This window comes from Phalacrocorax aristotelis, chromosome 7 (genome assembly GCF_949628215.1).
Source record: "Phalacrocorax aristotelis chromosome 7, bGulAri2.1, whole genome shotgun sequence".
NCBI classification, from domain to species: domain Eukaryota; kingdom Metazoa; phylum Chordata; class Aves; order Suliformes; family Phalacrocoracidae; genus Phalacrocorax; species Phalacrocorax aristotelis.
Genome location: NC_134282.1, coordinates 20,603,962 through 20,627,680, shown reverse-complemented (window position 1 = coordinate 20,627,680; position 23,719 = coordinate 20,603,962). Strand labels below are relative to the sequence as shown.

Genomic DNA, 23,719 nt, shown 5'->3' with positions numbered 1-23,719 from the left:
AATTAGCAAAGCAAATCAAATTTTCCGAATGTTTTTAATCCCTATTTTAGTATGACTTGATGTACTAGGCTAGCAAAGATGCACTTTTATACCTATCTTAAGACTAAAACACGTACAAACCCAAGGACTGTGAGTAATCTTTTCAATATGTGTAATTGCTCACATTTTGCAGTGTAAGCGCATTGTTACTGTATTTCACATTTCTGTCACTATACTATCAGATTCTGTTTAGTTCCTTCATCATCTATGTCCTTACTGCTCTAAGAAATGCATATGAATCAAGAAAAGCCATTTATCTGACTATTTATTGGCTATGCAGCTACATTCACAGCTGTTGTCTCTCCCTGGAACAGAGCCAAGCAGCCCAAGAACAGCAGAGAATCCAGCCCAATGTCTTCAGTCTTGGCAGAAAAATCAAGCTGCCACAGAGAATTGCCTGTCTGAGGACTCCAAAAGAATTGCTTTGCTACAATGCATAAAAATAATGATAAAAACCAATGCACATCAGCTGAATACTGATGATCTCACACTTCACTTACCTGTAGGTGGGATCTGACTATTGATTTCTGCTTGTTAAATTCAAAGTTCTTTCTCATGAAAAAATAAAGAAGAGCAGATGCCTCTGTCTGAGTTGAACGTGACCTATGGTTACAACACTTCAGGATTTCATAGCAGAATGAACCACATAGATCTGCTTGTCCTTGAAAGAATGCTGACGGGAACTGTTGAAAAAAAATGTGTGAATATGTTTAGCACCAGTCTCAGGTCCAGTTATTCTGAGTCAATACTTTTTTATGCTAAGCTTCCAGGAAAACCAAGTCTTTTCTACATTCATGCACACGAGGGTTTAGTGAAAATATTAGCCACTGGCTAAACATAATCTCATGTGCAAATTAAGATTAAGTAAAAACTGCACACAGGTTTTCATACAGACACCGTATGCAATGCAACGGTCAAACTGGCCTCCAGGAAGTCCAGACAGCAGCTGGCACACGGCAAGCATAAAAGCGGAGCAGCCTACTGCAAGGAATGCAGAATAGCTAACCAGGAAAAGCATGTGTGGGGTTCTGCACTAATATAAAAGCTGCTCAGGAGAAAGAAAATACTTGCAGTAGCAAAATCAGCAAACTTGCTGTGGTCAAGGGTTTGAACAGCAGGAGACAACAGAGAGTGAAGGATGGCTCTCCAGACCATACTTATTTATCAGCAGAGTGAATATAACAGAAGACAGATTGAGGAGAGGTGGAAAACGAACATGGCTACAGATCTCAAGTACCACCTGAGAGGTTCTGCTGCAGGAATCACAACTGATCCCTGTCCTCACAGAACTACTAAGAGAGAAGTCGATCCTGAGAGCTACAGGATGAACGAGAAGGGTGATCCTTGGTATTTATTTGTCCTCCTCATTGCACAGAGTTCTTCCGTACCTGGCTAGTATGTAACTGAAAGCTCTCTGTGGATGGTGTACTTAATATTTCCCCCATGTCCTCAAGCTACATTACCAGGAGAAGCATTTCCTCCTCCTTTCCCCTAACAACCAGGAGGAGACCACATGGTTTAAACTGGTCTATACTGTTGTGTTTCATAGAAACATCTGGTAGATCAGGGCAGCCTTGCTTATTCTCTCTTCCCCATAGCAACTGTTATCTGTGTGCTATGTTCTGGTTTAGTTTAAAGAGGATCTCATCTAAGTCTATGACTGGGAAATTGTGCAGCCTTTGCAGTTGGCACAAAGTGCCTAATTGCCCGTGGTCATTTACATATGTGCAGTGCAAGCAAATGAACAGTTTGACACATAAGCATGTTTTTGTCCAAAAATTCTTCTACGTTGAAAACAAGGTATTTGTAAAACTGTATTGGTTTGGATGAACTTTTGGTGAAGTGTATGGAATACTGCAGTGCTAGCTCCTCTGGGGACAGCTGTAACCATTCACCGCTGGATTCTGCAAGACAGGTATCTGCCATGAAGACCAAGGACCTCTAGGGTTTCAAGCTTTCTTCCACAGGTGATAAAAGCGTGAAAGCTAATGACATCACCAGATACTACAGACCTGGACATTACTTATCTATTTATCTTTAGAAGTTTCACTTCCTTAGTAAATTTTTCATTTTCCAAAACAGAACTAATTTTTCAGATATTGTGAACTTCTCACTTTTAACCAGCAATAAATCAGAAGATCTTTGTCAGGAACAAGTATTAATACAGCGAAGTTCAGAACCCTTTCCAAGTACCCAACTGTCCTCAAGCTGCACTTGCTGTAACATATTAATAGGTCAGACTAACAGAATAGAACCATAGTTACCTTGCCTACAAAGAGCCGTAGAGCAGCAAAGACGTGCTTGAGTGCTGCTGCTGACTGGTTGATTTGCAAAAAGAGCATGTGTGTGTCGAAGACTTTCTTCATCAATGCATTCTGGCAATCAGATTGCTGGAGCTGCCTCTGAAAAGTTCACAGACAAGACAGGACATTCTGGTTATTAAACTGAATAAGCAGAAGAAGGATCTGCTAGACTTTTCATCAGACTGTTGCTAGGTAGATGCTTTTTTCAATGTAAATTCTCTGTGGATGAGGCATTACCAGCTTGCTACAGCCTCCTTTTACTTGCACTTTTTCAAGGACAGAACTTTTGTATGCCTGTACTCCCACTTGTGGGTGGTATACAGTAGATTTAAGGGCTAGGGTGGCAGAAAGGAGACACTAAATCTAAAGGGAGCTGCCTGCTGTATTGTAGCTGTGAGACCTTCAGCAAGTCACCTGGGCCAATATTCATAGAGCAATTTTTAAAAAGGCAGAGGATCCACCTGCTGACTTGGAGATACAGATCATAAGCAACTCAGAAATCTTTTGTCTAAAATCTCTGAATATAGTAGGATAAGCATGATTCAGATAAGGTGACGTATTAGTAGACGCACGACACTTTCACGCAGAGCAGGGCTATACGTAGCCCTGGATATGTAGGATGCTCTTCTTCCACATCCTTCTTTTCAGCTGGGTACTATGAGTCCATTCCTTCATAGGATACCTTCACTGAGGACTGGCATATCTTATTTCCCTATCCTGCTGTCTCAGGCTTTTTGTTTTCTGTAAGCCTGCTGCCCCAAGCTTTCCTTCCACCACATATCCCACATACCATCAGTTCAAGCAGAAAATGAAACAGCAAAATATACCTGGTGATTCAGAGTGTAAAGACACAACAGGTCAAGGATTGTGAGAGAAACTTCTGTAGCGATGTTTGCCTCTGTGTCTACATACTGCACGATGTCCGTTTCATTGGAGCTGCCTGCAACATATAAAAAGCACGATGACAATCAATCTTCTGAGTGTAGTTAAGGATGATGTAATTCTGCAATCTGGTCACTAAGTCTCAGCACAGTAGAGATGGGGTCCTAACTGTACATTTAACCAAAGGGGTATTTTGAAGCAAACGGCTCAGAGGAGATAAAGGGGAGGGAATTTGAGTCAACTTTTACCAGCTGCATCACTGATGTGAGTATATTCTTTTATTGTTTCTATTTGTCCTCAAAGGAGGAAAGAAACCTAACTGGAAAGTGGGATAGATGACTACAATCTCATCATTTAAAGAGCCTTCTGTCATGAAAAAGACACTTTTATTGCTAGATCTAATAAATGTAATATTTCAGCCGGCATACATCTGCTTGTAAAGCAAGGTACATAACCATAGATGCAAGAGATGCTGGAAAGAGGGGAATAACTTGTCATTAAGGCTATTTAAATATACCAGGCTATTGTAATTCATTTTGTTTCTAAATGAGCTTTGAACAAATTTAAGCTCAGATTTCTTAGTCTCCTGATAAAAAGGTAAAGTCGGCACCTCTGTTTATGTTTAGGCTCTTCTCTTCAGGCTGTCTTTCACTGTCACTCATGAAAACAGATTTAATGGTATAGAGCCTGATCCAAATCCCACAGAATTCCAGACGCAAGTAAATAATTTTTTGTACTTACTTGCAGTGCTGCTGTCTATCATCTGCAAGAGTTTGGGGTTAGAAAGTGCATTTTTGCCACGGATTATTGGTAATGTTTGAGATCTGTGATGCTTGTGGCCATCGTGACTAGAAGTAGAATGCATCCTGAAATTGAAAGATACCATTAAAAACAGAAACAAAGAGCAAACTATCATGCCTATACAGAATCCTTCCATATCAGTCAGAATTTTCCACACTACTTCTCAAAGGCTAAGTTAAACAAACTAATGCAAAATTTTTCAGAGAAACAAAGATGAAGAAAGTCAGTGAGTTGGACAAAACATACAGATGTGCTGTGATTTCTTGAGATCACAGGAGACAAAACACTCACTGAGTACCGGAAAAAAGCATCAGCTGAAATAGCTGGCTGATGTTTGGAAAATTGCCTTTGGGTGAAGAGAAGCTGAGATGAGTTCTGTTAACTCAGAATACAAGAAAAGTGTATCCTGCTAATGAAAGAACTAACACAGCTTCTATGAGGGGAAAAAATGATGACAAACCGACAATAGCAGTAAAAATATGCACGTCTGTATGTGTGCGTTCTTTCGACCTTCTTTGATGCTGACGAACACATAATTAATTTATAATGAGAAGGTTAGAACTAAAATGCCAATGTTTATCAGATTTTTTGAAAGGTTTTTGAATTAGTAACCACTATAGAGTTCAGCAAGATTTAACATCTCTCAAAATTCAGGTCACTTGTTAAAATACACTTTTATTTAATATCATTAAAAGCATAATTTAAAAATATTCTAGGACAGAATTACTTTCTGCACCTGCTAAACCCTCTTTTATGTTGGCTATTTTTACAAAAATAATTTAAAAAATTATCATTTTAGATTTAAAGAAAAGTTCCCAACACAGGTATGGAATTGATGGCCAGATTTTTGCCAATGTGATAAAGTCTTCCATTAATGGTCACAGTGGAAGGATTTGGGTGGATATCCTGGCAAACTAATAGATTTGGAACATGCGGAAATTTATCTCAAGGGTTTTTTTTTGTGTTGTCTTTTTTTTTTTTGGGTGGTGGGGTGTGGAAAGTCTGGTTTCATATGAACATTTCAGCAAACTGAAATACATAAATATAAGCACAAGTTCGAGCGCTGATCACCAGCTCTAACTCTCACCATCAACTCAACTTGTCATAAAAAAAATGCTCTGTGTTACAACAGGCCAAACATAGCCATTTGGACAACAAATGCTGATCTGTGAAGGGGTAAAGTGTGAAGGCCCCAGAGACAGCAGAAATGTGACCTTGTTTTCTGGATTGCCACCATATTGATTCATCTGCAAACGTGCAACAAAACAACAGTCTCCTAAAGGCTGCTTGCCAGTTCCGGCTGGGGTAATGAAATCAGTGCTGCTTCTTGAAAACTGCACAGTAGAGGAACAAAGAAAGAAGTATGGCAGAGAAATCATCTTTTTTCCCCCCTTTGTTCCATTCCAAGATACATGCTTATAACGGTGAGCTATACGTAAGTGAGAAAAGTCAACGATCCAAGCTCATGAGGAAGGGGGACTTTCTCACCATGCTCTTAGATACAACCACAAGCTGCACAGAGTCAAGTTTGCTTTCTCTCTAGAGTTTCACATTATTAACATGAAAAGGATCCTACTTTGCCCTAAAAGGATCAAAGAGATTATTAAAGATGTGTTGCACCTGCAGCTTACTACCGTGCAGTCCTTGAAAATGATTAAATCTTGCAATGTTTAGACTAGGAAGATAGACAGGAAAAAGACTAGGAAAGAAATATTCTCTAACTGGCAACATGGATATAACAGTATAGGACTATGCTACACTTAGCAGCATAGAAGGATGGGTGTCAAGCAAACCTACTCTTAAGTTTGACTTTGTGTTGCTAGGTACTTCCCCCTCTGCAACCCTAGGTTATTGGGGAGAAACGAATCCCCCAGTACTCTAAGTGCATGCATAGATATTTACCCCTAAATCAGTAAGATTCCATGAAAGCACAGGTTGCAGACCTATGAATTCCTTCAGGTTGAGGAAAAGTGTGGACTACCTTTCAGACAGGGATCTAAGCCAAAAACAGCAGCTACTGTTTCTGCAATACTTAACCGTGTTCACAGTAACTAAGGATTCTTCTGAACATAACATTTTAAACAACAGCTTGTAGGTCAAGTTGAAGTTAAAGGGACTCAATTCTTTTATGGTTTATGGCTTTGGGGGCTCGCTCTGAAATGTGTTACATGTTGTGTCAACCTCTTTTCAGTAAACACTGTGACAGCGTATGGGGGCCGGAGGATGACAACAAAGATTGTGGTTTTACAGGAGTTAATAATAGAACGACTCATTACCATTGCGAGAGCAGACCGGATGCCTGGCCAGAGGAGTTCGAACCTTTAAGGGTTCCATTATTCTGGGTGGCCTGAACAAACTTAAAAGCAGCAGCAATTTTCCTATTAAGAGAAAATAACTGTTAATCTGTTGTGGAACATGACATTGATTTTTGCCATGCCTCTGAAGAATAAATACAGGCCTGACAAAACCTGCCATGGAACATGAGCTGGTTTATTTGGTGACCTTTTGTTTTTCCACAGTATAACATATAGACAAGTTTACAGTGGTAACATGAAATTAAAAGTGAAACATCAACTGAGACAAAGTGTGCACATCACGTTTCACAGCTGGAACATGTTCTAATGCTTTTTCAGAGAGTGGGTAGAGACAGATGATTTTTTTTTTTTATTGCTGTGGAACATTTATCTATGCCCATTAAATACAGTATTCAAGGTCCTTTGTCTGGCACATACACAGAAATATGGTGAGGAATCCCCAGTATTGTAGGTTAATAATGCAATAATGGTTATCATATCATCACATGCAATTCATCTTTTTCACTAGGTATGTACTCAGATGTCCAGAACATAACAACAACATTGTTTGATTAAAATAATAAATGAAGCACACATTGGCTTCAGTATGTCAGACTGATGCTTTCAGGAGAAAACGGACAGATACACTGTTAACCTCATTTAAACTTAATGTTTAAATATTTAAATACTGTAACACACAGTCTATAACTAGAGAATTACCTTACAATATTGCGTTTTCCTAGATATCTGAAATTTTGCAGACAAACCCTGAAAGATAAAACAACACATTTTATATCTATTAATGGCTTCCTAATTATAAAAAAATGCTGAATCATAGTGCCTTGAAGAGACCTGTGGCATATGCAACTCCTAGTAAGCAAACAGAATAGAACGCAGCAGGTCCCAGCCCAGAGATGCACAAGATGTGGCACCACTTTCCACACCCTTGTTTTCTTTCTCTGCAATTGAAGATTCCTGTTTAGTGAGGAGGCAAAGTCAAAGGCAAAGACTTGGCTGCAAAAGCATTGCTTCTTCACCAGTTGAAGTTAAGCAACTTGCATTCCATTTATGAGATGGTGAGGAAATTCAGAAAACAGCTACCTGCATGGATTCTGCAGACATACATATATTGGATTGAACAAACCACCCTGGATATGTGAAAAGCAGGTAATCCTACACTACATGGCTTTTCTTGTGGTTTGGAAGTTCTGGGGAGCTAAATACTTTTCTCAAGGGAAGAATAAAACCTCAACCCCAAATGGGGAAACTATTATGAAAATCTCTTTTAGGAGGAACACTCAAAGCATTATGCCCCTGTTCATGAAAATGACCAACATACTGGAGGATATGGATTTTATTAATAATGTCTCATTCTGACTTCGGAAGACTATGGCAAAATAATCTAAGATACAAGAGCCATCTCAGCCTATTCCACTAGGTGGACAAACCCAAAGAGAAGTTATTTGCAGCAGTCACTTTAGAACACCATCACTTAACATAAAATCAACAAATCACAAAGTGAACTTACTCTAAAATGCTGAAAAAGTCTGTTATTTCTGAGAATGGTGCTCGCAACCAGTAGGAAATCAGTGCATCTAAAGAGAGATATTAAAACATACTAAGTATCTGTTACAGGGAATTAAACTTGACCTAAAGCCTGTAAAATACACCGGTAGTTATTCTAATTTAATGTTTGTTTGGATTCAACATTCACAATATTTTACAACAATGTAAATTAGGTAGTGAGTGCACTTTTTTTTACCTTCTGAAATGGTTTTCATAATGTGAAGGAAACACATAAGAAGACTCCTAGTTTCAGCTTGATCCAACTTGTCAAAACGAAGAGTTGATCCAATCAAAGACAAAGGTCTCATGATCTGTTGAATTGACAGCAAAGGGCCTTTTTAAGTATAGTGATAGTTTCCCACCTCTAGTAACCGTTTTCAACATTTGCACATGTACCTTTTCACACGTGTCAGTTCTCTCACTGTTTTTTTCATTGGTACTTGGGTTAGATTCAAGACTTGCTAAGGAAGCTCTGGAGTCAGCATGGTTTGCTGCAGAGATAGCTATTGATGAAAAGGCTGTAAATGAAAGTCATAGCAAACATGCTAAACTGAAACATTTATGGATACAAAAACTAATAAAAAATGGAAAACTTAAAATGCGTCACATGCTGGATTGAAACCAGTGCTTTGAACTTCCAATAGCAAAGCTATTGATGGGTATGATTAGTACTGAAAACATGCAACAAGTTGAAATAAAATGATTCAGTTTGCCATTATTCATGGCATTAAAATGGCCTGTTGCATTCCATAAGGCCTGACCTACTGCCACAAAAATCAGTGGAAAGATGCTCAAGCACTTCCCTGAATTTTGAAATGGGGTTTGAGGAAGTGAACAAAGAAAGTTGTATTTCTACCCTTCCATTAAGCCTGGAGAAACGAAGAATATTTGCCTCCAAGAGACTTCAGGATTTTTCAGGAGAAACCTTGGAACTATTCTTAAGTCAGGCAGAGACTACAAGAATGAACTCAGGCACAGGGATTTGTGAGAGCCTGAATACTGGCATTGTTCCAAAGCAGGAGAGTAAGTGAAGCTGTGGAAGAAGAGCAGCTTCACTAGAAGAGCAGCTTCACAAGAGAAATAGAAAAAAAAATTCCAATCCAAAAACACCCAAAGGGAAGAGAAACATTATATACCATGTTTCCCTGAATACCATACAAAATGGGTTAATGATATCCTCCATCAATACTAACCAGAAAACACGATGGATTGAGATACACAGAAATCTACCTGTGTGCATGTTCAATCTGTCATTTATACCTGCTATAGAGTTCAGAACATCTTTGGAAAAGGATGTGTCCACAGAGTTTGCATGTTTCATTGTCTGGCTCTGAAATCCTCCGGCTGTGCTCAAGTCATCCCTAGATCCCTGTATTTTGAAAAGAACAGAACAAACTCCAAGTAAATGATATCACTCATAACTTTCATGATGACGGCACACCCTGTAAGCTTTTCTTAGACACTGAGCTTGAAAACCTACTTTCAGTTGTTTAGACATGACAGCCTTAAAAGATCAAGGCTTGCCATAATACGCTGAATAGTTAGCTGCAATACAAAACCCTCTCATAATTCAAGTTGTAAAGGACAGATCAAGTCTTACTGTGTTCGCTTAAACACTAGCACAGAATTGGGGAAGGAGCATTAACTGCTGTTAGCAATGATCAGATGAAACAGGCTTGTTTGCTGGAAGGACTGAAAGATACAACACCCCTGCAGAAATCCATTTCTAGCTTTTAAAGCAGAGCTATGATTATAACACGTCTGATCTTCTAAGAAATAAACAAACATGCTCCTCCACATGCACAGTTTATACAGACATTTTCTGTGATGGTAAAGCTGTTTTATGATGTTTCTGTACCCCTTCCCTCCTTCAGCTACTTTTATACCTTCCCTCTGCCTCCTGTAACAGTTCATGCTCCCTCTGTTGTACCAGTGAACCTGCTTGTAGGTTCATGACATAACCCTGCAAAGAATCTGTGGGCAATGGGAGCTTTCCTTTACATCCAGCCAAGGGGCCTGCCTGAGGAGAGCCCCAGCCCGCGGCACCAGTGTAGATGTACCGGACGGACTGGCTGGGGCTGCAAACCTCTAACTTTGAGTTTCCATCCCTGGGACAGCCAACGTCCTGGGTCTGGAACAGACCCACAGCCTGTTCCCTGCCAGTACAGACTCCCAGAGCCCTGCAGGTGCTCTGCAAATTGAGACCTTCCAAATTAAACATTGTGGGTGCAAACGAATCAGTATTTTCAGAACCGTGTTTTGTTAGATAATTTGTGAGCAGCATAAACTTGGACCTCTTCCCACCAGATTGACTGGGTCAGACCTCAGTTTGATGATTTCAGCGTTCTGAAAAGTCACATGAATTACCTGGTTGGATGTATTGATATTGAAAAGGAACATATCCTTCATGTAAATCCTTGGCATATTGTCCAAAAGCATTCCATAGAGTGGCATGTACAGGTTTGCTATCTGTGCCTGTTTTGCCTAAAAAAAATAAAAGATACAACATAATCCTGAAGAAAGTTATTAACGTATACTAGTGGCTAAGGAAGTTTCATATATGTTTAGCTACTGTATGAACAAGCAAATGAAAAAGAATAAACAGTTTCTTTACCGGCTCTGCATATCGATCATCAAACGAGTGCTTTGCCATTAAGTTTTTAAGCACAGCCAAAGCTAAGTGCCTAATATCCTGGTCTTCTTGCAAGGCAAAACCAACCTCCCGCAATAGGACTCCAATTAGAAAATGTTTACGGCAAAATTCATTGGTCAATGTGTACTCTGGAATATCTTGGAACAGAATGGACAAGAACGCTTAAATTAATACACAGGTTACATACCTCTCATTTTCTAAATTTTGAATAACTTTTATTCATTTAATCCACTGTTAAACCTTGATTTCCTGATCTGACTGCCCTTTTCTGCTTCCTCACTTGCTAGCTAGAATGAATTAATCTACTACTATTATTCCACAAAATCATGCCGTTTTCACCGTTTAATAATAGAAAACAATTGATATACACATTCCCACATGAGAATTTCAAATGTTTTTTACTTAATAAGACTATTCACATCTTCAAGGCAGAGTCCAAATTGTTGTTCCCATGCTCTAGCTAGAAGAGCAAAAACACAGATCCAGACTAATTCTACTTTTGAAAATGGTAAATAATTTTTGCCTAAATTTGCCACAGTTCACTGGCAGCAGTCAAAGTAAATCTTAAAGCTCTTGAGCCACTATTTTGCTTACTTAAGTAACACTAAACAGTTTTTAATGATTAAACACACAGTAAAAACCACTGACTTATGCAGTCATTTTGTTCATACCTGATGTTCTATATTCCTGTGTTGATTCCGAAGGCGTCACAGGGTCTTCATTTTTCATAAACATAAAACAAAATAGGCAAGAAAATCATGCATATTTTTTACTTATTAGTGTAAAAATATATTTGCTTTGTATTTTTTTCTTTTAAATTTGACTCAAATTTGCAAGAAACAGCTTCTATTGTTAAAGAAAGCTATGAGTGTCAGAACTGAACTCACTTTTTGGTGCTGAAAACTGAAGCAAAAAGGAGACAAGGGCCCATAGTTTGAGAGATGCTGCATAGAGAGATGATTCTGCCTTCCATAGGAAGATACCTTCCTCTCTCAGCAATTTAAAAAGCACATCCCAAGTGAATTCCCCAGAGTCCACAGGAAACTATCAGATCTGGGAATTGTGCCTGGCACTGAAATCCCAGTGCCTTTGAAACCAAGAGCAAAAGCACCCAGTACTGGGCTTTGGCCACAAAGTTATGTTCAAAACAACAGATTTTAATGTGTGAGATGGAATGCACGGTGGCTGCTGGCTTTGGAGTGGGGGCAGGGTGGATTCACTCCTGTGGTAGAGCATAGACAAAACCTGTTCATGCTTCTCTGCAAAACATGGGTTACACACAGTAACCCAAGGGCTATTGCATGGGACCTGCCTGCCAGCCCTAGAGATACTCTAGAGGCAAAAGTACCAAGGGCCTGATCTCGGAGATGGACGTTTCCAAACTCCTGCTGCATGACCAGTTCAGACCTTCCCCACAAAGGAGGGGTTATCACATGGACAAGTCACATTCCCAACAGCAGCAGGAAAGCCTGTTCAAGTAGAAAGTAGAGTTTCACAATGCCCTTACCACTGCCTCAGCTTCTTCCCCTTCCTGCCGTACCTGTTCAACCCCTTCCCTAACTCACCACCTCCCAGCGCTACTGCAGCTTTAGTAATTAGTCCTCACAAGTAGTTCGGTTCATCCACCTCAATACTTCCAGTGAAGGAGTCACCTCCCACTGCTTAACTGGGCTGTCAGGGTTGCACTTATTTACAGGTATACTGAAATGATGTTATTTTATCAGGCTGCTTAAGTACCACATCTGAAAAGCCATTTGGGGTTTCTGTGCCTGATGTGCAGACACGAGACTTCAGAGAGTTGTTATCTGCTCTTTGAACCTCCCAATAATTCACCGTTGTACAGAAACTCTTTTGGGGTGGTGCCTTACCAGGAATGTTTGAAGACCGTATGGGCAGGCATAGAGGGATAAAGTGCTCGTGATGACAGACTTCTTGGAGAAAGTCAAATTTGAACTGATGTAAAGTCTGCAAATCACAACAGGCAATGGCTCAGTTCACATTAAAACAGGGAAAATGGTAAGACAGAGCTGCACTACTATTTATCTCTACTTCAGAATTCATACTCACACCCAAGCATGAAACCTTAAGGCTTGTAATGCTGAGTTGCATGAATAATAAACATTTGGTTTTTTCTCTCTGTTTTCAGATGAACTTGTCATAGTCAAACAAGCTTTCTAGATTCCTCAACTATGGTTTTTCATTGAAAATGTAATGATAAATACAAGCTAAATATTTAAGGTATACTTAAAGCTACACTGGGTCTTTTGATGGTATATACTATAGCATATAATCATAGGGAAATATATTCTCCAGTTCACATAAATTTGGGCACATCATAATTATTATACCTTTCTTCTCTCTCTTTTTTTTTCTTTTTGTTAACCAAATACAAAATTTCAGCCACACAGGCCAGATCCACAACTTATTGATAGCGGTGAAAATTTCCTCTATTGATGCCAATGAGTTCCAGCTCTGAGGGATTTGGGTACTATATAATTTTGGTATTATTTCCTTAATATCTCCCTCCCAAGAAGCCATCCATAATCTTTTGTGGAGCCTTGCAACTACCTCAAGAATTTATCATTCCTACTATAATGATGTGCCACTGAGATATAAAGATAATCCATGACATCCAGTGACAAATTTTTATTTCCATCTTCTCGGCTCGCTGTTCTCAGTGGCAGAAAGCAGTCATTCAGGACTACCAATACGGCACACTCTGGATCTAGGTCAAACATTTGCCCTAGTGTTAGAAAGTACTTGTAAAGGTCTTTTATTTGCCCTGTGTTTAAGTCTGTCAGTCCCTAAAATTAAATTGTAGCATTTCTGCTGCCACCATCAGGATAGGATACCTGGAACATGCACTTTTCAGAGTCTACTGAGTAGTCGATGGTGGGGAATTTTTCCCTGAAATGTTTTATTGCAGTGCAGTACCTCATCAGAAATACAGCTGGACATGCAATTCAGGGTCTAACAGCAAATAAAAAAATGAAGTGCCTGAAATGTTTCCCAAGAGGAACTGCGACATGTTGAGGGAACACAACAATAACTGAATTCTAATGAGGTATTTCAACTTTTGAATAAATATTTGTCAAAACAATGTTTAAATGTCAAAATATGGAATACTGAGAGGGATATTTTTGTGGAACAGAAATTGTAGTGTTTCATCCAAAATTACAATAAATTCAAACTGTAATGTTATAGACTGATATTCCCACAAACTATTTATTTAGGGAGCAGCAATATACATTGTTAAATTTTCTGAAGAGAGGTCAGATTGCAGTATCATCTTTTTGATAGATAAACATTCCAGTTAAAGAAGCAAAAGACACACAGAAAGAAATCCTGACACATGTTTAAGGAATTGACTCTTGCTTAGGCGTCTGAAAATGAAAACAATGCAAGGCCTCTCCCTCCCTGAGGCCAGAAATCTGATTTTATTTTGTGGCCACTGTTTTCAAATGCCACAAAGCCTGTTCCAGTGGTACATCTGTCTCAGCTCTGCAGTGATTCCACTTCCATGCTTCCTGGCAGATGGCTCTGGAGGGATGCTGGGTGGCTGGCACTCCATACACACTTACTGCCAAGGAGGTGCTAAGTTCTGCTCTGCACACCGACTAATCTCAGGGGTTTCCACTGGCTATTAATTGCCTTTTCTAATAAATGCCTGTTTCTGTGGTTGAATGTATTTAGGGAAGTTTGAAATGTGGAAACAATTTCCAGATTGCAGAACATTATTTACAGAATTATAGACTGCAGGCTACGACATTAAGACAGAGAGACCCCTCTGCTTCAGATATTATGTGAAAGACAAATGCAGCATGATGCTGGTTTAGCAAAACAGACCTGCAGTAATCTCAATCATTACCTACAAATGCCTAGATCACCACTAAAGAATTATAAAAAGCTAGCGGACAAAAGTTTTGTAAGCTTTTTTGGGAAAGATGAATCACTCGAAGTGTATACCTTGAACACATTCTGTTATCTATCGTCTTATACGCTCCAGTATGACAGCTCAGACACCCGGTCATGGAAGAGAAAAAGCCAGTGAGTCATCCTGATGGATGAAGACTAAAGGAGTCAAGCCGAATAAATTGGGGATCTCTTGCAGTTTGAAATTTATTGTTCTAACTGTATCACTATTATAGGCATTATAGAAGAAATTCAAGCTGCAAAGAATTTTCCTCATAGCAAGCACAAACTAATTTGGAGAAGACTGGCTTCATCATCAAGGAGGTAAGAGCATACCATTCATTCAAAGTTACTGAGATGTTACATTCTCACTTGAATTTACACAATGGGAACTTGTTCATATGGTCTTACTTTAATCTCCCCGAAGAAAATTACTGCCAATTGCTGCTGCTATTTATAGACCAAACCACAAGTGTACTCTCCAAAGTATCAAAGCTTGAATTTCTGACTGGTCAGCCTTTTGCATGCTTTGGTCTGAGCAGTCCTTGCACAGCCTACTCTCACAGGACTCAGTGAGTAGTTGTTTGGACACATCTATTTACTCCCAGAAAAGGCGATAGATGGCTCAAAACCAAGAGGTTTTAACACGTGTTTACAGTAAACATTTGCACTGACTTGAGTACTGAGCATGGTGAAGCCATGGAATAGATCAAAAATAGTTTCAATATAAAAATATTCTGCTAGCAAGTCGCTTTAGAAAAAACAACAACCAAACAAACAATCAAAACTATACCTTGCCATCTCCTGTTCCAAACATACTTATGTAATTGTTGATCATCCTGAACACAAATCCACGATCCATAAATGTAAAACAGCGCTAAGAAAGGGAGAAAAAATTATTATTTTATAGCCAAAAAAGCAGTACATTGTCTCACTTACCTGGATGTTTGCCTTGCATCACCTATAAACTTGAATCATTTGTGCAGCTAAAGTTAGTCTTCTAGCAGGGCAAGGAAAACCAGGGAACTGGTGAATCTGACTCAATTTTAAATTTATTTTCAGTAATAATAATAAATTGATCAAACTTTTCATTTTCACAGTCTCTACAGTCTAAAATAACTATCACAGTGTACAGTGCGCTCAGAAAAAGTTTATCTAATGAAAGTCATCCATGTACTGCAACACTCAATCACTAGAGGTGATACGTGACAGGAGCTGACTGGAATATCTCACTCAGTGACAGAACAATGACTCTCGAAGAATCAGTCCAGCCACAATACTCACTGTTCATGAGCTACGTTATCTCTCTGGGAGTAAATATGCACTACATTACTTTATGATGAGAACACTGCTCTTGCTGACTGATGGGGCTAAATAGCCAGAAGGTGTAAAGGTTTTTGAGGGTCTTGGTGCTACAGTTACTGACATTTTTTCCTTGCAGAGTCAATCTATCAAATAGGGAATGCAATCTTGAATGCCCCCCTTCTCTGGTGTTCCTAAACTCTGCAAAACTAGAGAAGCCTCAAGCCTTCTACCACACAGCATTCAAACAAGGCTGCTGCAATCCCAGCCTGGAGAAAGCCTTATCATCCCTAACCTATGTAATTCTCTCTGGCAGACGAGATTCAAAAATAAATTAAAACACAACCATGTGCCTTATCATGTGACGCAACATTACTGTCTTCCCAGTTTAGCTGAGTAACACAAAAATAGCATGCAAATCAACACCTCCACAGACGCAACACCACACAACTACTGACTAAGCTCCTACATCTATGCTCCTGCCTCAAACCAGCATCATCTTCCAAATGATGTAACTAACACTATGGATAGATACAGCTTAACATCAGTATTCCAAGAGCAACTAGGGCTTCCATATGGTATCAGCAACAGAGGCCAACACACTGGACAGCAAGTTTATAATTTATTTCACCTATGTATGAAAGGAGAAAAATCCACCTTCAGTTTGTGGTTATTTTCTTTATAACCTCACAGGAATATTTTATTGCTGGAATACTGCTCTCCTCTAATGCTGTGCTTCAGTTTGTCATAAAAGATTTGAGCCTGGGTTTCAGCATATACTATATACAATGTTCTGCACATTATTAACGTACATCATTCCATTAATGGAAAGGGGTACGTGTGTCCACTTTAAATCTAGCTTAAGTATCTGGCCACAAAACTTATTGAATGGCAATTTTCCCATGCTCCATGGCTAATTCAATGCTGGGAAAATAAAAACGATTGAGAAATGTTAAGACAAAACCATAAAATGCAACCCCTTTTAGTGACTTTTCCAAATCATGCATGTATTTTCTTATAGTTAGTAAATGAAAGGTTATTGCAGAGTTAAAAAGGTAGGTTATAGTATTTCACATAATATTCGCGATTTGCGTATTCTGATTTGTAAAACTCGTCCCCTTTGGTTATGATTAGGAAACATTAATCTACCCATAGTCATTCAGAGCTATAGTATTTAAAGAAAAAATACCAGCTCAATTGTAATTATAGTTTCATTCCTTACCAAACTTTTTACCCATTTGAATGTAATGTAAGAATCTGCAAGATTTGAAAACTTTACCTCTTTTAGAGAATAGATATAAATGATTCAGAAATACTTTAAAGCAGACTTAGATAAAGCTTTTGCATTCTCAAAGGCCCAAGGGCACAGAAAAACTGAATTATAGGTCAACACTAAACTTAGATATTGAGCCATCATTCACTCAGAATTGTTTTTATTTCCTTTGACGAGACTAGAATAGTCTCAAGTTTGCATTAAGTATGGGGAAATAAGTGCATATAGCGTAACGACAGAACATCTCACCTTTAGAAATTTGGCAGTGCTATAGTTTGCATTTCTGGTTTCTTCAAGAGCATCTTTGTACTTCCAAACAACATGGTCTGCTAAGACCATCACAAGGTTATCCAGCTCAGTTTGAAATGATTCCGGAAACCTCTGAGTACGAGAAACCTAAGCAGGGAATAGAACATCACTTGAGAGTGTATGATGTTGCACATTAAAGCTCAAAATACATTCAGGCCAAGAATAAACAAAATAAAACAGGTCATTCAACACAGAAGAAAAGTATTCCTAGAGTTCCATGGATCTATTCTGAGTGTAAACCCCCAAAGGAAGAATCTGGTCTGTAGGAAAGTGTGAAATCTTAACCTCAGGTTCCAGCACAAGTATACCAAGAGCATCTTTGATAATCAAGCAGAAAAGTGATCAAAGCACTGATCTCCAGCTATGTAAGGTTTGCTCAAGCAACGTAGAGTTTCTAGCTCATTGATCTGGCATAATCACCTGTTGGCTAACCTGCAGAAATTAGAGAATTCTCATTCCATTCCAACCCACCCATTACAGAGCTGATGCAACTGTGGTTCTGGCCCACCAGTTCATACAAGCAAGGATAGGTTTGAGTCTAACAGGTAATACAATGTTATTCTGGGTAAACCCCAACATTTTACAAAGTATAATAGCATTTCTTTTTTTGACTAGTCAAGAAGAAAAGTCCAATTACGTGTATTTCCCAGGATTCCGCATTTTGTATTTTCCCTACGGGACTGATTGCCTACCCAGCTGAGATCACATATATACTTACTTTTGTTTTGTTTGTATCAACCAAGTGCTGTGCCATTGATTTTAAGATAACTGCAAAGAAGAACCAGGAATGCTGTTCAAAAGAAGCAAAAAAAGAGATTAGGAAGAATTATTTTTACTAATTTGCTCAGGGGACTGGAGCATCTCTCTTTATGAGGAAAGGCTGAGAGACTTGGGTTTGTTCAGCCTGGACAAGAGAAGACTGAGGGGTGATTTCATAAATACCTATAAATATCTGAAGGGTGGGTGTCAGGAGGATGGGACTAGGCTCTTTTCGTTAGTGCCCAATGACAGGACAAGGGGCAACGGGCACAGGAAGTTCCACCTAAACATGAGAAAAAACTCCTTTCCTGTGAGGGTGCCAGAGCAGTGGCACAGGCTGCCCAGGGAGGGTGTGGAGTCACCTTCCCTGGAGACATTCAAAACCCGCCTGGACACATTCCTGTGCCCCCTGCTCTGGGTGTGCCTGCTCAAGCAGGGGGGTTGGACAAGATGATCCCCAGAGGTCCCTTCCAACCCCTACCATTCTGTGATTATCTGAAATACTCTACGATGACTTACCATTCTTTATAGATGGATTGCATTTCTCAGTAATACAGAATGACAAACTCTAGGTGACAAATAAATTAAAAAGCTTAAGTGCCATGTATTTGAGTAACATTGGACCGTGTCCTTAAGAGAGCTGAAGCCATCTCAGACACTTTGTCATGGTGGCTCAGTGCAATAAGAAGCCCGCAAACACCACTCCTACAGTCCTTCTGTTTCTGATGAGCACTAGCTTCATTGTTTGTTTGCAGGTAACTGGCAGAAATGCATGATGCACAGAACATGAGAAAACAAGCTGAGAATAAACTGCTTTGTAGTTCCAGCAGATTGGTAATTTGGCCCAGAATAAGATGGTACTTGTTTAAAAGATAAACAGAGTGTTTCTTCAAATACCATTTGTAATAGTGAATAAGTACAGATATTAATCTGTATCCTCACATATCTTAGGAGATACATGAAACAAATATACTCAAAAAAGCTTACAAATTGCAAAAGAAAAAACCAAACCCCAACCCAACAAACCCAACCATGAGTACTTTTGCCTGGCCCAGATTTCCTGCAGGCCAGCTTTTCTGCTTTTTTCCTGCCTTTTTCAGCCTATTTTTGCTATTCCAGTGGCTCAGCAAAGGAAACAGGACTTGGTTCACTTGAAACAGCTGAATATATTTTTGCCACTGGGAATTCCTAACCTGCACTGGCTAGCTCTTATACCATAACCAACAGGCTCAGTGATGGGGATTACACACGGATTAACTTCTTAGACCTGGTTTGATATGAGAAACTGCAGGAAACCTCAGTCATTCTCATTTTGGTCACTGTCAAAGCAGAAGCTGAAATCAGATATAAACATCCCAATTACAGATGAATATTGTCCCTGCATCTTTCAAAACAAAAATTAAAACAAAGTACCCTAAAAGTAATTGCTTACATCATAGTGTGTAAGAATTAGGTTTCTGACTCAGACTGAGCTGTAACAGAAAGGAGGAATTTTATCATGCAAACCCTGGCATTCTGAGAAATGCGTTATGCTGAGAAACTGTAGCAAGTCTGGTAAGTCTGTTCTGTGGAATCACTGCAGGATGTGATTTGTGCAAAGCTCATACAGGGAAAGAGGACAGGAGAAAGATGTGACAAGTGAGTTTCAGGCAGAAAAACAGTAGTAAAACTACAAATGTGCTAATTCAAGCTATTCACCTTTAAAACCTGTTTTACTGTTACTTGGTCATTTAACTTCAGAAGACCAGTCATATTCTTGGCCAGCTCCTCATGAACAGTCCTTTCTTCAAATGATTTGGTCTTGAACACATACTGTAGAAAGGAAAAATTAAAATTGTCAAAATGTACAATAAAACAAATAAAAAACCTCAGTAGAAGATAAATTATTTATACACCACTAACAGCTGACAATCTTTGCTGCCAAAATATCTGGACTGAACAACACATTCACATAAAGTTTAATTCCCCTATCGGTAATGGCACAACACTGCTCGCCTACAAAATCTCAGTTTTAACACAACTTCCCATTGATTTCAGCTTAATGTGAACGAAGAGGAATTTCTGCTTCAAATCAGAGCTATGATTTATTTTTTCAATAGGGCATTGGATCCTGACAACTCTAAACTGCCTTTCAAGCAATTTCACCAGGGGAAAAAAAGAATAAGCAAGCAGAGGAAGTATGGAGGGTTTTTCACCCACCTAGTCAGGGCCACCTTTCACTTGCTGCCTTCTTCCAGTTGGAACAGCTAGTCAGAGCTGGTAACAACTCTTCATCCTGAAAGGCGCAGAGCACCCACTGGAGCTGACAGAGGGGTGAACTATACCTTTTTTAGAAATCAAGTCCTCAAGAGAGGAGTTTATCTACCACGTTGCTCAGAACCCACAAATCTCACATAAGTTTTATTCAATGTTTTAAGCTAGTAATTTTGTACTGGGATCCATTACTCCTTCTCTAAAGGAAGAGGACTGCCAGCACATTGGCTGGGATGAAATACCTTTTCAATTCAACCAGGTAGTAAAAGAAAGGAATATAACTTGAAAATATCTTATTAATATTCCACCTTGTTTTCAGAGCAGGTGTCATAAGCTTCTCCCTGTGCAATTTGACACTTCTGCGTCCAGTTATTTAAGTCAGTGTAATTTCACATTATTATTGCATCTGATTGACTCACAATTCTCAACTTACTTATTCCCAAAACAGCATTTCTAAAGTAGGTATTAATTTCCTTACAGATGGATAAAAGAGATTAACAGTTATTGGCCTTTGACTGCTGCTGGAAATGGGAAAACAGGCTAAATGGACTTTTAGTGTGGCCTAATAATCACCTGTCATTTCAGAGATACTTAGCTGCAATAGGTGTCTATTGCAATTTTGAGAAGTTATTGAGTAGAAGAGGTGTTAATATCCATTTAATTAACTACATTTAAATGTTATATAGGTCATTTACTTTGGAGGCTGAAGAGTTCTGCTGAACCTTAGCAGAATTCCTTTGTGCTTAAATCAGGGTACTTGACATTAAAATTTTACTACTAAGATCCTGAGATGCATCACCTGTAAACAGGTACTTTCATCAAGTACAAAAGTAAATCCATACCATGGAAATATCAACCAACAGTTGGCAACACTGAAATTAAAACAGTTTTCCCATTTAGTAACCTAACTCCTACCGTACTTTCATTATTCTACCCATGAACATGCTAAAGTTTCAGAGTTCATAAGGAATGTATTTGCTTTCACTTTATTCCTAAAGTAAATTTAAAAAAACCCAACCCCACTATAATGTATGTCACATATATTACTTATAATCCACAAATGCCCTGCAAGGTGGGAAATTCTCAGTTTAATACCATTTCATAAGGACTGACACTAAGGCTACACCCCTAGAAGCTCAGTGGAACTGCATCTGCACTAAGTCTTGCTTATAAAATGTAAGCTCTACTCGTCAGCTGACTATGGATCACCTCCCACACCCCAGTACCCTTTAAGAGTGCACTGCTGCTTCCTCAGCTTGGTGTCCCATGGTAAGAAAGCTGCACTGTGCAGAGGAAACATGAGCAGCCTTTTGATCTCCTCAACAGAGTAAGGTTGTGAGCCAGGATGCAGCAGAGTTTGGTGGAGAAGGACACTCCATTGAGTGTCCCTCTGCAGGATGCCCTTGAAGAGAGGCAGTGTGATTTGTTCAAGCTGACACAAGAAACTTATGGCAGAGGAGAATTGACTTGACATCTTCCAAATCTTATGTTAGTTTCCTAACCAGAGTCATCCAGCCTACTAGTGGCAGGAAGCTATAATGCAAATGCAGAGAAAGGTATGAACAAGTACAACTAAGAGTAAATAGGAAAAACACCCACAAAAAACAAACCCAACCCCCCCCACCAAATGGTTAACAGTATAACAACAATCATACCATCACATAAGAATCGATGCAGTTGTCTAGTTGTTCTTCATGGCACTTAGCAACAATGTTAGTAAGAACCCTGCAAGGTAAAAAAAGAAAAAATTGAGCTATTTTATGTCGTAAGGCAGAAAAAGTCTATCTGATGCATCACATTGTTCTGTTATTGCAACCTCATTTAACACACTCCACAAAGATTGTGATCCAAATCATGAATACTGTGTGCAGAAATTGTCCCACTGGGAAAAAACAGTCACTCCTTGGGCCCTCTACTTGCGTGGATTATGCCGTTATATATGCATTCATTTAACAAAATGCACCCTGATTTAATGATTATAACTGTACCCATATTACAACAAAAGAAAACTATTAACTAAAGCTTATACAAACCTTGGATGATTAGGAATAAGAAAAATTAGAGTATGTTAATGAACCAGAGAGGCAAGACCCTCTTCCTCTGGTTATGTTACTTGTCAGGTTCTCTCAGACCTTGGCAATTCTGTAAAGCTCTGATACTTTGCTTTGGACAGCACTGTTAATCAAAGACAAACACAAGCCTAGGCTCAAGCCTGAGCATGCCCCTCTCCTGCACTGTTTGCCCATAACCTCAGACTCAGCCCCAGTCGGAGTGCCCTAGCACTCAGGAACAAAAGGCCGAGCACAGCACCCTCTTATCGCTGCACCGCAGGGAGAGGCTGGACACTTGGTGCAACCACAGATGCTCTGAGCTTTTGCAGGTCAGCTTGGTGATCAGCAACACGGAAGAAAATTGCCTGGGTCATGCTGGCACCCTCTCACAAGCAGAGCTTCTACTAACAGCAGAGATAGCACTACTTGAGACCAAGTGTTTCAGCAAAGTTCTCTTCAATATGTACCTGGGCCTTCTTTGTACTGAGATCATCCTGTTTCAGAAAACACAAGTCTGAACAAGAAGTCGTCTTCAACTTACCATGAGATTTCCTCTTGATTATTGGGATCTCATTTTTTCAGGATACTTAATAGAGAAAAGACTCTGCAATTTTATAATCTTATTTTTATGTTAAAAGGATGGGGAGGAAACAGTTAATGATTCTTAAATTTCAAAAATTAGTGAACCGTATCTCAAATTCAGGAGTAAGCGTAACAACGGTACGACTAAAATGGATTATTAATATCCCTGACTGTGGTCCACATACAAGCAGTCATTTTGACTAGCTTGGTGATTCGAGTGTTTTCTGCCAATTCTTATTACTGGATTCCAAAACTTCGTAATTTTTTAAAATCAGTATTTATCATATATCTCATTTCTTGCTGTTAGTAGAAGTAAAACTTGTAGCAAAACACAAAAGCTATGAAAAGACTAGTTGTGCCCATTCTGATCTGAAACTGAAACAAGTTCTGGCAAAGATGAGACAGAAATGACGACATACACGGGCCTCCAGACAAGTAAATAACCATTAGAGGGTATAAAAGGAATAATGTTTTCTCCCCAACACATAAGCCAATCTATGCTCTCATTCTGTTGTTGTTGCTTTTAATTTGTTCAACACAAGCTGCTTCAAGCTATTCAGAACAAAATACAATGTGTGTATATATAGGACACATCAATGAATGGCGCACACAGCAGACAGGCATATTCCCATTGACACCAACTCTACCAGCACAAAAGCTACCGCACATACAAGAAAAACACGGAGAATCCTTATTTTCTTTTTTTGGACAGGTGGGTACATAGTCAAAAGCTGAAGCAC

The 23,719-nt window shown here is 39.2% G+C and overlaps 1 protein-coding gene across 5 annotated transcripts in view; it reads right to left on the bottom strand.

The window, feature by feature from the left end:
• Positions 1–23,719, bottom strand: part of DOCK10 (dedicator of cytokinesis 10) — a 166,075-nt gene that overhangs the window by 21,698 nt on the left and 120,658 nt on the right. For 4 of the 5 annotated variants that reach the window (XM_075099205.1, XM_075099206.1, XM_075099209.1 and 1 more), the window contains exons 25-43: positions 22,002–22,071; positions 19,792–19,905; positions 18,053–18,124; positions 17,275–17,421; positions 15,244–15,327; positions 12,407–12,503; positions 11,210–11,254; positions 10,500–10,675; positions 10,253–10,369; positions 9,146–9,254; positions 8,282–8,403; positions 8,082–8,196; positions 7,848–7,914; positions 7,040–7,087; positions 6,302–6,403; positions 3,966–4,090; positions 3,170–3,282; positions 2,304–2,441; positions 540–722 (exon numbers count right to left, since the gene is read on the bottom strand). In XM_075099205.1, the coding sequence (XP_074955306.1) occupies positions 540–722; positions 2,304–2,441; positions 3,170–3,282; positions 3,966–4,090; positions 6,302–6,403; positions 7,040–7,087; positions 7,848–7,914; positions 8,082–8,196; positions 8,282–8,403; positions 9,146–9,254; positions 10,253–10,369; positions 10,500–10,675; positions 11,210–11,254; positions 12,407–12,503; positions 15,244–15,327; positions 17,275–17,421; positions 18,053–18,124; positions 19,792–19,905; positions 22,002–22,071 (2,044 nt within the window). The remainder of the gene's footprint in view (positions 1–539; positions 723–2,303; positions 2,442–3,169; positions 3,283–3,965; positions 4,091–6,301; positions 6,404–7,039; positions 7,088–7,847; positions 7,915–8,081; positions 8,197–8,281; positions 8,404–9,145; positions 9,255–10,252; positions 10,370–10,499; positions 10,676–11,209; positions 11,255–12,406; positions 12,504–15,243; positions 15,328–17,274; positions 17,422–18,052; positions 18,125–19,791; positions 19,906–22,001; positions 22,072–23,719) is intronic. The other variant, XM_075099208.1, reaches the window with a different exon arrangement.